General features: G+C 40.7%; 1 protein-coding gene across 1 annotated transcript in view; it reads right to left on the reverse strand.

Annotated features, from left to right (window-relative positions):
* The window catches only part of LOC121293946 (glutamate receptor ionotropic, NMDA 2C-like), a 143,109-nt gene that overhangs the window by 115,482 nt on the left and 10,570 nt on the right, over nt 1–17,057 (reverse strand). Inside the window, exon 2 of the mRNA XM_041217425.1 lies at nt 13,512–14,104. Within this exon, the coding sequence (XP_041073359.1) occupies nt 13,512–14,104 (593 nt within the window). The remainder of the gene's footprint in view (nt 1–13,511; nt 14,105–17,057) is intronic.

Below are 17,057 nucleotides of genomic sequence, written 5' to 3' on the forward strand. Positions count from 1 at the left end.
GGTAATTCTGTTTTTGTTTTGGATTTCCAGCATCCGCAGTTTTTTGTTTTTATCTCTATTATTATTATTATTATAGTAAAGCTGCTGTTGGATGGGCTGAATTCCTGCATAAATAAAGGAACTGAACCTCTACCTGGGAAAGACCAAGTTTTGAGGGACTCTATAGCTGAGATTAAATGTCATATATGCTGAAGATATCTGAGAGATTTATCTTTATTGTATCAGCTATTTAGATATATGCTTTCTATTGAATACAATTTGCCTGTTTGTGTCTAATTAATGTTGATTTTGGTTTGAATGTTAAGTTAAAAGTTATAAAAGGTGAAATCTTGTCCATTGGTTTCTTCTGTTGGGATTATTTGGTAAACTTGGTTCTTTTAGATTATTCATCTCCAGGGATCCTAACACTGTCAAACTTTGCTTGTTAACACCCCTGTGAAGCAGTTGGAATGATTTCCTATGTTAATGGTGTTATATGAATACAGAATGTTGTTGAAGAGAACATGGATGCAATGTCACAAAAGATTCAATGACCTCAGATTTGCACAATTGTATGTTATGCCTTTAATTCTTGGTAAAGGATTAGTCTTTACACTATCTGTAAAGGAATATTTCCTGTGAAGTATCGCTTTCTTCAATAGATCTTTATCTGTAACATTCCATTGTTCATAACAGAACATCTCCCATAAAATATAACTGTTTATAATAGATCATGACCTGTAAAAAAAAAAATCACTGTTTGTAATGGATCATTACTCTAAAGAGATTCTATTCATAATGGGTCATTGCATGTATAAATCACTGTCTACAATGAACTATTCACTGCAAGATGTTTATGATTATAATGAATGATTACCTGTAAATGGTCAAAGTTTATTATGGCTCCTTCCATGCAAAGCATCATTGTCTAGAATGGGTCATTATTCGCAATAGGTTACAGTCTCTAATGAATCATTACCTTGAAAAGGTCATTTTCCATAATATATCATTAACTTAAAAGGGTCTCGGTCAATAATGAGTAATTGCCTGTAAAGCTTCACGCTCTATAATGGGTCATTACATGTAAAGGGTCATTGGCTTTAATAGATCATTATCTTTCAAAATATCACTGGCTGAAATGGATCAATACCCCAACAGGGTCAGTGTTCATAATGGACCATTGCCTATCAAACTTCATGGTCTATAATGGATCATTAACTGAAAAAAACATCACTCTCGGTACTCGATCATTACTTGTAACGCTTCACTGTCTGTGGAGAATGTTGCCTTTACATGTATTTACCTGGAAAGGGTCAACACCTATGATGTATCCTTAACAGCACAGGGTCACAGTCCATCATTAATCCTCACATTTAACTTTAAAGGTTTATTGTCTGTAATGGATCATTAACTGTAAAATGTCATTGTCCATATTTAATCATTATCTCTAAATGGTCACTGCCCCTCCAGGATTATAACCTGAAAATGGCCATGATCTATAATAGATCATAATCAATAAAATTTTATAGTCTCAAGTTCTGTCGAAGGGTCATGAGGACTCGAAACGTCAACTCTTCTTCTCCGCCAATGCTGCCAGACCTGCTGAGTTTTTCCAGGTAATTCTGTTTTTGTTTTTGTTTTAAAAGTTTACAGTCTATGAGGGATCTTGCTTTATCTGTAAAAGACCATGGTCAATAATGGTTACTGTCACTAATGGACTATTAGTTGTAATTAGTCACTATCTATAAAGGATCAATAACTGAAGAAGGCCACTGTCTTTCATTACCTATAAAGTGTTACTTTATATAATGGGGTTATGAACAATAATTGAACAATAAAGGCATAACATATACTTGGGCAAACCTGAGCTCATTGAACCTTTTGTGACATTGCATCCATGTCCTTGGAGTTTGAGACCTGGCATTGACCTCCACAGTAATCACATCCCACTGCCTTCTAATTATGTGTCTGAAGGTCCACTTGGTCCCTTGTAGATAGAGCAATCTCCTCCTCTGCATCTCCTTGACCAAGACCTCCAGTGCAAAATGTTGGAATCCACAGTGTCCCATTTTGTGCCCAACTTGAGTAATTCCCCAGTCAGAATCAGTTGTAGAATGACTTCTATGACCTTCTACAGCCACAAAGCACCTCCCCTTTAAGGGTTGCAGGCTTTAACTGGTGCTAGCCTGCTCGACAGCATGGTTAGCACTGGCTGCATGCTGTAACCATGTTAATTAGCAGGTACCGTGGAGTTGCTGTGTTGCCTGCATCAGAAGCAACAAGTGCTTGTTAATCCATCATCGTGATCCTCACACCCTTTTTCAGGGACTATCAAATTTTGCTTCCTATATTTAAAGGGTCACTGTCTAAAAATGAATCATTACCTGCACTAATGAATGAGTACCTGTAAATTGTTCTGTTTATTAATTATTTTTACTAATAAAGTGTCAATGATTATAGTCAGAACCTATAAAAGTTCGCTGTATAATGGATCACTGAGTGTAAATAGTCAAAGTTTACAACAGATCATTATCTGAAAGGATTTATTGCATATGATACAACAGTGACTACAATGGGTCATTGTCTATAGTGATTCATTACTTCGGAAGGATTTCTGTCCATAATGGATCATTACATACAAAAATTTTCAGTTGCTAGTGGATTCATTCCTATAATAAGTCACTCTCCAGAATGGATAAGTACACATAAAGCTCCGAGGTCTAGAATTATGATTTACCTGTAAAATGCCAATTATTACCTTTTGCAGTTTTTATAAGCAGCCTAGATTCAGATGAAGGGAGCAAAATTATAAACTTGGAAAAGTAGTACATAGTGATGATGATAGTTATAAACTTCAGGATGACAGAGACATTCAACAAAAGAGCTGAACTCCCAAGGTGAGGAGAGAGTGACTGCCCTTGACATCAAGGCAGGATTTGACCGAGTGTGGCATCAAGGAGCACTAGCAAAACTGGAGTGAATGGGAATCAGGGGGAAAACTCTCCTCTGGTTGGAGTGATACTGATACCAGAAACTGAACTGGACTAGCTATATAAATACTATAGCTACAAGAGCAGGTCAGAGGCTAGGAACCCTGCAGCAAGTAACTCACCTCCTGACTCCCCAAAGCCTGTCCACCACCTACAAGGCACAGGTTAGGAGTGCGATGGAATACTCCCCACTTGCCTGGATGAGTGCAGCTCCCACAAAACTCAAGAAGCTTGAAACCCTCTAGGAAAAAGCAGCCCCTTGATTAGGACCCCATCCACAAACATTCACTTCCTCCACCACTGACGCACAGTAGCAGCAGTGTGTACCATCTACAAGAAGCACTGCAGGAATTCACCAAGACTCCTTAGACAGCACCTTCCAAACCCACAAACACTACCCTCTAGAAGGACAAGGGCAGCAGGTACATGGGAACACCACCACCTAGAAGTTCCCCTCCAAGTCACTCATCATCCTGACTTGGAAATATATTGGCCGTTCCTTCACTGTTGCTGGGTCAAAATCCTGGAATTCCCTCCCTAACAGCACACTGGGTGTACCTACACTACATGGACTGCAGAGGTTCAAGAAGGCAGCTCACCACCACCTTCTCAAGAGCAACTAGGAATGGGCAATAAATGCTGGCCCAGCCAGTGACACCCACATCCCGTGAATGAATAAAAAAACCCCTTAAAGATGGCACAACAAGTTGAGAAGATGGCTTAAAAATGCTTACAGGTCACTTTGGTTCGTAAATCGAGGAATAGAGTAAAAACAAAGAGATCGTGCTTGAACTTTGTAAATAACTGGTTAGACCTCAGGTTAATATTGTGGACAGTTTTGGTCACTATTCTTAGGAAAGATAGAAAGGCTTTTTAAAGGGTACAGAGGATATTTACCAGGATGCTACCAAGGATGAGGGATTCAGTTGTGAGAAGAGGTTGGAAAGTTAGGAATGTTCTCCTTAGAACAGAGAAAGTTAAGAGGACATTGAATAGAGATTTTTGTGAAGTATTTCTAGAGTCAATATAGAAAAAATATTCCTCCAAAGGGATTTTAAATAGTTGAAGAAAGATTGAAAACGAGGTGAGATAAGGAGAAATGCTAAATTAAAAACAGAAAATGCTAGAAAAACTCAGCAGGTCCAGCAGCATCTGTGGAGAGAGAAACAGGGTTAATGTTTTGAGTTGAATGACTCTTCTTCATTTCACTTGAAATGTTAACTCTGTTTCTGTCTCCACAGATGCTGCTGGAACTGCTGAGATTTTCCAGCACGTTTTGTTTTTATTTCAGATTTCCAGCATCCACAGTAATTTTCTTTTATTAAGGAGAAATGTTTTCATTCAGAAAGTTGTCAAGATCTGGAATGCTCAGCCTGACAAGGCGGCTGAAGCTGATTTCGTAACTAATTTCAAAAAGGAGTTGGACAGGGAGCTCAGGATGATGGACAAACAGTGGGAATGTGGGACTAAGTACAACTGCTCTTTCAAAAAGTCAACAGAAGCACAATCAGCTAACTGGCCTCTTTCTGTGCTATAAGTTGCTATGATTCTATGGCTATCGGTACCTTTAAATGTTCACCGTCTACCATCTATCCTTACCTTTATAAGTCACTATCTGTAATAAATATTTAACCGCACCAATTCACATTCTATCTTGGATCATTATTAGGAAATGATCATTGTCTTTAATGGATTATTAACTAGTATGGGCTCCTGTTTAAAATGGCTTATTACTTGTAAAGATTAACTGTTTATAATGAATTGTTTCCTGTAAAGATTAATTGTTTAAAATGACTTGTTTCCTGTAAAGATTCATGCTCTATTAACTGCAAAGAGTCACTGTTGGTAGTTGGCAACTAAATGAAGAAGTTTGTTGTCTGTAATGAAACAGTACACTGCCAAGATGGAACAATTCTTTCTCTCCACAGATGTTGCCAGACCTGCTGAGCATTTCCAGCATTTTCTGTTTTAGTTTTAGTAAATTTGAGGATTGGGAGGATTTTAAAAGTCAGGAAAGGGTGACCAAGAAGTTGGTGAAGAGATAGAAATGGAATCTGAGAGTAAACTAGCAAACAAAATGTAAAAACAGATTGTGAGAGCTTATATAGGTCCCTTAAAGACAGAGACAGGAGAAACTGTAATGGGGAATAAGAAAATGGAAAAGATGTTCAACAAATACTTTGCACCTGTTTTCACAATGGAAGACACAAAGAACAGATTAGAAATTGGAGGGAACCAAAGATCTAATTAGTTTACCAAAAGATCTAATGAGAGTAAAGAACTTAAAGTAATTAATATTAGTAAAGAAAAAATATTGGAGAAATGAATGGGACTAAAAGTCAAGGAATCCCCTGGACCTGATGTTACATCTAGACTTGTCTATTCCGATGCATTCCTTGCCAGTCTCCCATGTTCAACCATCACAAACTAAAGGTGATCCAAAATTCTGCTACCTGTGCCCTAACTCGTACCAAATCCTGTTCACACATCATCCCTGTGCTCACTGACCTACACTGACTTCCAGTTAAGCAGCACCTCAATTTGAAAAATTCTCATCCTTGTATTCAAACCTCTCCAAGGCATTAGTCTCCCTTTCCCTGTAATCCCTTTCAACTCTACAACCCTCTAAGATACCAATGCTCCAACAATTCTGGCCTCTCAAACATCCCCAATTTTAATTGCTCCACCATTCGAAGCCCTATCTTCAGATGCCTGGGCCCTAAGCTCTGGACTTCCCTCACTAAACTCAGTCTGGCTCTTGATCGCTTTTCTCCTTTCAGACACTCCTTAAAACCTGTGTCTTTGACCAAGCTTTTGGCCATCTGTCCTAATATCTCCTCCTGTGGTTCAGTGTCAAATTTTGTTTGATAATCAGCCCTGTTAAGAGCTGTGGGGTGTTTTATTACATTAATTGTAGGAAGTTAAAAATAGTTTCAAATTGTAATAAAATGTGTACAATACTGTGAAGATTAGTGGTAGGTCAGAAGATTTGACAGATTTTAGAAAACAGTAAAGGGAGAAATTAGAATACAAGAAAAAGCTCGGAATATAAAAACAAATAGTAAGATTTTCTACAAGTATTTAGAAAGGAAGAGAGTAACTAAAAAGAGCATGTTCCTTAGAGGGTGAGAAAGAGGAATTAATGGGAAGCAAGCAAATGGCAAAAACATTGAACAGATATTTTGTGTCTTGTCTTTGCTGTTGAAGGCACAAAAAACAACCCAATAATACTTGAAAATCAAGAAGTAAAAGGAAGGGAGGAATTTAAAACAATCATCACTAGGGGAAAAGTACTGGGAAAACTAGTAGAACTAAAGGCTGACAAGTCCCCTGGACCTGATGGCTTGCATCCTTGGGTCTTAAAAGAAGTGATTGCAGAGATGGCAGATGCATTGGTTGTGATTATCCAAAAGTCCCTAGATTCTGGAAAGATCTCAGAGGATTGGAAACTTGTAATTATAACACTTCTATTCAAGAAAGCAAGAAACTATACAAAAGCAAAATATTGCGGATGCTGGAAATCTGAAATAAAAACAAAAGATGCTGGAAAAGCTCAGTACGCTTGGTAGAATCTGTCAGGTAGAAACAAAGTTAACATTTCAGTTCAATGACCTTTCATCAGAATTATAGACCAGTTAGCCTAACATCTGTCATAGGGAAAATGCTAGAATCCATTATTACAGAGGTAATGGAAGGGCACTTAGAAAATCATAATCTAATCAGGCAGAGTCAAAATGGGTTTGTGAAAGGGAAATTGTGTTTGACTGATTTATTAGCATTCTTTGAAGAAGGGGAACCTGTAGATGCGGTGCACTTAGATTTCCAAAAGCATTCGATAAGGTGCCACATCAAAAGTTACGACACAAAATGAAAGCTCATGGTATAATGCATAATATATTAGCATGGATAGTGGCTTGGTCTATTAATGGGAAACAGAGACTAGGGATAAATAGGTCATTTTTGGATTGGCAAGCTATTGCCACAGTGCTGGGGGCCTCAATTATTTACAATAAATCTCAATGGCTTGGATGACAGGATCGAATGTATGAAAACTAAATTTGCTGATGACACAAAGATAGGTAGGAAAGTAAGTTGTGAAGAAGACATAAAGAGTCTATAAAGGGTTTAGATAGGTTATGAGAGCAGGCAAAAATTTGGCAGATGGAGTATAATGTGGGAAAATGTGAACTTGTCCACTTTGGCAGGAAGAATAGAAAAGCAGTGTACCATTTGATGGAGAGAGACTGCAGCACTCTACAGTACAGAGGGATCTGGGTGTCCTGATACATGAATCACAAAAAGTTACAGCAAGTGATTAGGAGGGCAAATGGAAGGTTTGCATTTATTGCAAGGAAAAGTGAGTATAAAAGTAAGGAGGTGTTGCTACAGTTGATCACACCTGAAGTACAGGTTTGGTCTCCTTACTTAAGAATAGTTAAAATTGCATTAGGATAAGTTCAGAGAAGGTTGCTTGACTGATTTCTGGGATGGAGGGGTTATATTATGAAGAAAGGTTCGGCAGGTTGGGTCTATGACCATCAGTGTTTAGAAGAATGAAAGGGGATGTGACAGTATGGATGCTGAGAGGATATTTCCTGTTGTGTGGGTCTCCAGAACTGCGGGAGCCAATTTAAAAATTTGGGGTTCCCATTTAAGACAGATGAGGAGAAATGATTTCTCTCAAAGTATGGTTAGTCTGTGGAACTCTCTTCCCCAGAGAACAGTGGAGGCTGGGTCATTGAATATATTCACCACTGAGTGAGATAGATTTTTGTTCAACAAGGGAATCAAAGGTTATGGGAGGGACCAGACAGGAAAGTGGATTAAGGCCACAATCAGATCAACCATGATCTTACTGAGTGGAGGAGCAGGTTTGATGGGTGAATGGCACACTCCTGCTCCTAATTCTTGTGTTCTTGTGTATTCATCGCACAATATGAATGTAAACTGGCAAAAAATACATAAAAATGGACTGTAAAAGCTTCTGTAGGCACATAAAAAGATGTTTGGCTAAGTCAAATGTGAGCCCATTATAGGTAGAGTCAGGAGAATTTATAATGGGAATAGAGAAATGGCAGAGAAGCTAGATGTCTGTCTTCACGGAGGAAGACACAAGACATGTCCCAGAATTAGAGATCCAGGAGTAGTGAAGTCTTGCTTCAATTGTGTAGAATCTTGGTTAGACCGCAATCTGGGTGCAGTTTTGGTCACCTTGCCTTAGGGAAGAGAAGGACTGTGACAAAGGTTCACCAGACTTGTTCCTGGGATGGTGGGACTGTCCTGTGAAGAGAGATTGGGGAAACTGCACCTGTATCCTCCAGAGTTTTGAAGAAAAAGAGGTGATCTCACTGAAATCTACAGAACACTGTAAGGGATAGGCAGGGCTGATGAGGATAAGACGTTTTCCCCTGTTTGGGGAGTCTGGAACCAGGGGACATAATTTCAAAACAAGGGCGAAGTTACTTAGGACTGAGATGAGGAGAAATTGTTTTATTCAGAGGGTTGTGAATCTTTGGAATTCTGTACCCGAGAGGCTGCGGAAACTCAGTCATTGAGAATGTTTAGAGATTTACAGATTTCTAATATAAGGGATATGGGGATAGTGTAGGAGAAAGGCATTGAAGTGGATGATCAGCCATGATCTAGCTGAATGGCAGAGCTGGCTCGATGGGTTGAATGACCTTCTCCTGTTCCTATGACCCTACAAATATGAGCTGTTTTTGTTAATGGCCTGCTTCCTCAGGTTTTAAAAGTAGTGGCTGCAGAGATAGTGGATACATTGGTTTTGAGCTTCCTAGGTTCTAGGAAATTTCTTGTGGTTTGGAAGGTAACAAATTCTGCTGTTCAAGAAAGGAGAGAGGAAACAGTGAACTGCAAGTCATTTAGCCTGACGTTAGTAGCAGAGAAAATGCTGGAATCTATTATTAAGGAGGTAGTAACAGGGAACTTAGAAAATCTCAGTATGATTAGATAGAGACTGCACAATTTTATGAAAGGGAAATCATGTTTGACAAATAGAATTTTTGAGGGTGTAACTAGCAGGGTAAATAAGGATGTGGTATTTTTGGATTTTCAGAAGGCACTTGGTAAGATGCCCCACAAGAGGTTATTACACAAGATAAGGGCTCATGGGATTGGGGATATTAGCAATGATTGAGAATTGGTTAATGGACAGAAATGGACAAAGCAATAAATGGATCATTTTCAGGTTGGTAGGGCGTAACTAATGGAGTGGCACAAGGATCAGTGCTGTGGGGAGGTGGTGGTGTAGTGGTATTGTGACTGGACTAGTATTCCAGAGGCCCAGAGTAATGAGCTGAGGAGCCAGGTTTGAATCCCACCATGGCAGAAGGCAGATGGTGAAATTTGAATTCAATAAAAACCTGGGATTAAAAGATTGATGGTGACCACAAAACCATTGCCGATTATCATAAAAACACATCTGGGTCACTAATGTCCTTCAGGGAAGGGAATCTGCCACCCTTACCTGGTCTGGCCTACATGTGACTCCTCACCCACAGCAATGTGGTTGACTCTTAACTGCCCCCTGACCAGGGGAAGTTAGGGATGGGTAATAAATGCCTAGCCAGTGATGCCCACTTCCGATGAATAAAAATTTACAATTGAAATCAATGACAAGATGGTACAAAGCTGGGCAGGAGAGTAAACAGTGGGGAAGGTGCAAAGTGACAGAAACAAGTTATGATTGGACAAGAAGGTGGCAGATGGTGTATAATATGGGAAAATACCAACTTCTCCATTTTGGTGTGAAGAATGGAAAAGATGAGAGACCAAAAAATGTTGGTATTCAGAATTATTTGGGTGTTCTTGTACATAAATCACAGAAATTTGATATGGTGCTTCAAACATTTAGAGTCAGAAACATAGCATTGGGTAGTATTTTGTACACACCCCCGTGGTGAGTTTGGAGGCAGGGAGGGCATTTAACAGGATTGGAAGGTGGCGGGAGTGGACCCCAGTGGGTGTCATTCAGCAGAAGTCACCACCTCCCTGGTGACGCTGCTGAGCAAAAGGAATGCTGGCCTCTGATTGGCAGATAGCCGTCAGCCTTCGCCACCCCTCCCCCCCCCCCCACCCCCCAACACCTTGACCTTTTAACTGCATGATTGGCACATAATACTGGCAGGCCTTCACTGAGGAGGGGGCGTGGGCCTGCCTGAGATCTCTCTGGCCTCCATAAATTTCTCCCCATAGAAACTTACAGCACAGAAGGAGGTCATTCAGCCCGTTGTTTCTGTGCTAGCTCTTTGAAAGAGCATGTTATGCTTAATGAGCAGCTAAATGTAACCTTGATGATCAGCGATACACAACCATACACTATACTGTGTATGGGACATTGGTGAGAACACACCTGGAGCCGTGTGTACAGCTTTAGTCTCTTTACCCAAGAATACACATTATTGCAAGTGTAACAACAGTTCACCAGGTTGATTGCTGGATCAAAAAGCCGACCATGAGTTTGGTTAGAATGGGCTGATATCCCGTGGAGTTTAGAAGAACGAGATGTATAAAATTCTTGGAGGGCTTGACAGAGTAGATGCTGAGAGACTGTTTCTATTTGCTGGAGAGATTAAAACTAGTGGGACATAGTCTTAGGATGAGACAATAGCGTTTAGCACTGAGATGAGGAGAGATTTCTTCACTCAGAGAGTTGTGAATCTTTGGAATTCTCTACCCCAAGAAACTGTGCTTAGTTGATGAGTATATGCAAAACAAGGAGTGATAGATTTTGGAGACTGAGGTAATGGAGGGACATGGGGATCGTGTGGGCAAGTGGAGTTGATGCAGAAGATCAGTCATGATCTTATTGAAAGGTGTAGCAAGTGGCTGGGCCATTTAGCTTACTCCTCCTCCTATTTCCTATGTACTTCTGCTCTTTCGATCATTCCCTTTAAATATTATGGATGTTTACCGTCAGTCACTGTCCATAATGGATATTTAAGCATAAAAGGCCAATGTCATCACCTATAAAGGTTTGCTGTCCGTTATAGCTTTTTACCTGTAAAAGGTCACTGTATATAATGGATTATTATCTGTAAACATCATTGTCTATACTGATTTATTGCCTCTGGAATGGGTTACTGTTTATAATAATTTATCACCTTCAAAGGGTCATTGGGCATGACATTCAATCATCCTGATTTTTGGGTACAGTTGTGGGCTGCGCCTCAAATCTCTACCAATACTGCCAGACTCACACTTAACCCTCGTGACCTACACATCTAACTATGGTAGGCACATCACCCAAACACAATGTTACACAACCACTGACATTGTGCCCTCTCACTTGCTGGACCAGGTGGCACACAGTTAAAGGGAGCAGAGCAGAACTGGTGGGGGAATAGGATGCCTACTTCTCCTCCACACAATGGAGGAGATTGTTCTCTACATCATGAGGTTGATTATGACAGGGCCCGTTGCATCCAACATCACTGAGAACATTGAGAACGACAGCATCTTCCTGCCTTATGCCCCTTCTCAATTCCCAGCTTACCCTCACGCTGCTATCTGCCATGATGAGTAAGCTGCTGATGGTGTGAACATGGACCTCTTGCTTTCCATGCCTTCCCTCACACCAGCCTTCCCCTGCTGTGTTCCAGCAAGAACTGCTGCCTCCCCAGTCACAGCAGCCGAGCAGGAAGAGAGAGAATAACAATATAATACTAATGAAGAGGCTCTGACAGTCACAGCCACCAGCTCAGATATTGGCACTGCACAAACTTGTGAACTTTAGAGGCTAGAGTTGAGAATGGAATGTGGTGAGTGAGCGGGGTAAAGTGGGCTGCAACCAGGCCAGGGGTAAAGGATTGTTTGTTTACCAGCCCTCCAGAGGGAGTAACCTCAGGTGGGGACCTCAAGGGGCGCATACGGGAGAACATATGAACATGGGCACACACACTGAGGGCATCAGACAGAGATTTCCTTCTCCACAGCCTCTGTTTCATCTTCCTGTCATGCTGCAAACCCACAACCACAGCTGCCCCCCTATCTGTTGCAACCTTTGTGTGGACAGAACTCCTCTGCCCTTCCAAGAGGATGTGGGAATGCTCCCTGGCAACTGCACCAAAACATCTTTAAAACATCCCGAATACTTTCAGGTACTTTGCAATAGAGAAAGTTACAATAATTACCTTGCCTGCAAATTGGTTTCCTGTCCCTTTAAATAAGACAAGGGCCCATCTTGCAGCTTCATGCTTCTTACTGCAACCATGAGGAGGTTACATGCACATTCATTGACCAAATTTGCTGTCCTGATATCACCTCAGCTAGTTGGGCCATGTGACATCAGGATTGTGTCCATTTTAGGTCTTTCAGTGTACAGAGCTTCACCTCGAAGTGCATCTTTGTACTGCAGAGAATGATTCATTTTGGTAGCAAGAATGAGAAGAGACAATATAAAATAAAGGGGCAAATTCTAAAGGGCGTGCAGGAGTAGATGCTCCTCAGTATGTATGTGCATAAGTCATTGAAGGTGCCAGGACAGGTCGATAGAGTGGTTATTAAAGCATGCAGGCTTTATTAATAGGGGAATAGAGCATAAAAACAAGGAAGTTAAGTTAAACTGGTTTGGCATCATCTGGAGTATTGTGCCAGTTTTGGAAAAATGTGAAGGGATTGGAAAGAGTGTAGAAAAGATTCATGAGAATTGTTGCAGGGATGAGGAACTTCAGTTATGAAGATAGTTTGGAGAAGTTGGGACTGTTTTCCTTGGAGAAGAGAAGGTTGAGAGGAGATTTGATAGAGGTTTTCAAAATCATGTGGGATCTGGACAGAGTAGATAAAGAGAAACTGTTTCCATTGGTGGAAGGATCGAGAACCAGAGGACACAGATTTAAGGTAATCTACAAAAGCAATGGCATTATGAGGAAGACCTTTTTCATGCAGCGAGTGGTTAGGATCTGGGACCTGGAATGCACTGCCTGAGACTGTGGTGCAGGTAGGTTCAATCAAGGCTTTTAAGAAGGAATTGGATTCTTATCTGTAAAGGAAGAATGTGCAGGGCCACAGGGAGAAGGCAGGGGAGTGACACTAGATAAATTACTCCGATGGAGAGTCAGTATAGACACGATGGGCAAAATGGCCTCCTGCACTGTAACAATTCTGTGCAGTAACAGTGTATGGGCTGTACAGGCAGTGAATGGTGGCACACTGAGCCCCGCGTGGTCTGTGAGAGCTCTGTGGTGCTGCTGGAGGCCTCACTATGCAAACCAATTCTTAATTCACTGCCTATAATTGATTATTACATATAAAGAATCATTTCAGGTGATGGATCATTATGTGTGACATGTCTTGACCAATAATATATATTTGCTCAGAAGGGGACATTGTTTATGAGGGACGATTACCTGTAAAATTTTACTCTTCATCATGGGTCATCACCTGCCAATGACTAAAATGGATCATTATCTGTAAACACTCACTGTCTATTATTGAATATATTTATAATCATTGCTTGTAAAGTGTTCACTGTCTAGAATGGGTCTATCTGTAATTGTATGATAGATTTTAATACATCAGTACCTGTACAGTATGTTTTTCCTGCCCCCTCGAGCTGCATGTCTGCAGTCTGTACTTGGCCCCGGCATGTGTCCGTATGCTTTGTAAAAACTTGCGGCACCTTTTGCGATGATTGCCACTCCATCTCTCACCCTCTGCTGTAAGCTCATCTTCCACCGCTCTGTCATTATGCTGATTAGACCGACAGGAAATTGTTTTGCCACCCGTTCCATGTTGCCCACTGTGATGCTGGGCAATATCCAGATATAGCCTGGGCCAAGGAGATTAACTTGCTCAGCCAGTTCAAACAGATATTCTGCCTCCTCCCTTGAGCAATACAGAATCAGGACCTGTGCATCAATCTGCTGCAGAAGCCTCTTTGTTTTGGAATTGTTCTCATTTCGAATCATTTCAAGAGTAAGAGTCTGTTCAACTTCCCACCCATAATAGCTAGTTTCAATAAAAAGCTGAATATGGCTGATGAACTCCTGGTATCCAGGGAAGAAACTAGTAATGATAGCAAAGCTCCCCCAATCATATTCTTCCATTACTTTGAAAATGACCTTGATCTGTTGTTCTACGGAAGCACCCAGCTGTAGAAATGTAGAGTGTTGCTCCTGGAAGTGAAAGAAAAGTTAAACAGTTTCAGTTAAATGGCAGAGCCCTAACCACAACCCCTTCTGTGAGATATTGTCTGGTGAAGAAGATTCGCTGGGGCTGGTGTTCCTCCTCCCTCCAACATCCAACATTTGAAATCTGTCCAGATGAAGTGGGCTGAATCTCCAGGGTACTCTTATTAACATGTAATTGCAATTCATGGGCAGTTTTACTGCCTGGGATTAAAAGAATGAGCAAACTTGTTATACTGTAATGGACCTTACCAATAAAATCAACTCTCGGAGCAGCAGCAGAACAATAGGACTCTCACTGAACATACTGCAGGGTGCGCAGACTCAGACAGAGTCTGATGTCAGGTCAACATAGACCCTGAACTGAGGCCTACACAGGTTTTACTAACAAGCCTACACAGTGTCTGACTTCAGGACTATACTGAGTCTGACATCAGGCCTTCACAGCATTTGACGTGGGAAATACAGAAAATCAAATATCAGGTATGCAGAGAATCCGATAACAGTTCTACATTGAGTCTGACTTCAGATCTGCTCAGAATCTAATATCAGAATTACACCAAGTCCATCAGGCTTACACTAGTTTTAACATCAGGCCCAGATTCTGACATCAGTTGTTCACAGGTCTGATATCATGCCAACTGTAAGACCTCACTCCTGGACTCTACAGGTTTATGATTCTTTTACTTGAGATTTATGAGAAATTACACAGATCAAGCAAGTTCTGTCTATAAGGTCTTATTGCATCTCCAAGACAGATTCAAAACCATCACTACCACAAAATCTAACGTTAGTTGTAAGAACACTGCAATGCGAGCAGTCCATTAACAGTGTTACAAGTGATGAGCATACTTACAATCACCCATGGATGATCAGTCCTTGTTGATTAAAGGATGACTGGCCAAGACACCTCCTTCTGACTGTAGTAATGAAATACCTTTAACAGCCACTTCTTATACAGTATCTTTTTTCAATAGTGGACAAGATGTTACACTGATAGGATCTCACTGTTCAGTAAGTCTTTCATAGAATAAATTATCTAATGGACCTTGAGTTCTTCATTTGAACCATGGAGTTAAAGCCCACCCTGACATTGTTCATCCTCCATGAATTTCTAGAACTTTCACATTGGCCTTCTGTCTGTGAGCAGCCAAGGTTTTACATTACCTTCTCTTGTCTTATACTAGGCTGTTTTCCCCAAGTCTCTCGATTCATCTCATCTCTGGTTTGTAAACTAATTTTCAGAACTTCCCAATTCATATTTGTCTGTTAGTAATCACTTATAATGAGCTGTTCATAATAGTTACATAGTCCAAATGATCTTAATGCCTATTGAAACCATACCAAGAGGCTACACACTACACATTCCAGCAAGTATTATGTCTTAGAGCAGCTTTGAAGTATGGTTGTCTGTTGTGTTTAGCTCTTTTTTTGGACACTGGACTTTCGAAATGTTTCCTGTCACAGAACAATGTTCATCTGTGAAAAAGCAGCTTGCAGTTTTTAGCACGTTACTTCAAAACCACTCCTTTGGCCTTGTAAGACATGCCGGTAAATTTAGTCAAGTTCTTGTACAACTGGCTACAGTAAACAACACCTCACATCCCATCTAAACTGTTGATGTCACCTGGGTTGGATAGCTTTTGTAAGTCTCAGCCACAAGTTCTAAACTTAGTTGATAATATTACAATTCCTATTGCAGTGTCTTACACTACACATGGAGTGTGACATCATCTCTGCACAGGGCCTAACATCAAATATAAACAGGATTTGACAGCAGAACTACAGAGAATGACATCAGGACTTAAGAATGTAAGAAATAGGAGCAAGTGTAAATAGTTAGACCCCTCGAGCCTGTTCCACCATTCAGTATGATCATGGCTGATTTTCTGCCTCAACTCCACTTTCTAGCCCACTCACCAATCCCCTGATTTTCTGACAGACCAAAAATCTGTATATCCCACCCTTCTATATATATTCAGCAATAGAGCAGCCACAACCCTCTGGGATAGAGAATTCCAAAGATTCACAACATACTAAAGACATGCTTCCTCTTCTCAGTCCTGAATTATCAACCCCTTATCCTGAGACTGTTGCTTTGCCACAGTTTAGGGGAAACATCCTCACAGTGTCTACCCTGTCTGTTGTGATCTGATGCAAATGTACCTTTAAGGGTGTATATCTTAAACTGCCCTCAATCACTTCCCACTTTGAGACAGGATGTGATGTGTAACTACATGACACTGAGACAGAACAGAGCAGCAGTTGGAGAGGTCAGGCATCTCTACATAACCTCCCAGTTAACATTGTATGTATATAGTCTTCAAATAAAGAACCCACACTATTGTTCTATCAATTTTTGTTATATGATTGGTCCATTTATGACAAATAGAAGAACGCAACATGGTGGCAGCATTTTTTGGAAGATTTGACTGAGAAACGTCCAAGCCTCAACCCTTTTACAGGCAGCAGAAAAACTGCTGTGAAAGTGAAACAATGATAAAGCGTTCATGGTAAGCGATTCTGCAGCACTTTAAGAATCCTACACCCAACACCTTTGTTTGGGACACTGCAGCAGCAGACACTGGGTCCCAGTTAGTATGTTAAAATTCGGGAAGCTTGAGAGACTAAACCTATCTGCTGAGTGGTTTGTGCACCAGTCATTAAATAGCTGACTCTGGGGGGGTTGGTGGGGGGGGTCTAGCTTTATAGACCAGAGAATCAATTGATGCTACAGACCAACTCTTCAGGAAGTTGGGGGCAATTAAATACTGGGGACTAGACCAGGAAAGAAGAATCCATTAAGCAAAAGCTCTTAACAGCTAGAAAGAGGCTGTAAAAAATATTTTTTCAAAGAATCACAGAATTCTTACAGTGCAGAAAGAGACCATTTAGCCCATCAAGCCTGTACTGGCTCTCTGAATGAACAATTCACTTCATT

The sequence above is a fragment of the Carcharodon carcharias genome, chromosome 22, assembly GCF_017639515.1.
Source record: "Carcharodon carcharias isolate sCarCar2 chromosome 22, sCarCar2.pri, whole genome shotgun sequence".
NCBI classification, from domain to species: Eukaryota; Metazoa; Chordata; class Chondrichthyes; order Lamniformes; family Lamnidae; genus Carcharodon; species Carcharodon carcharias.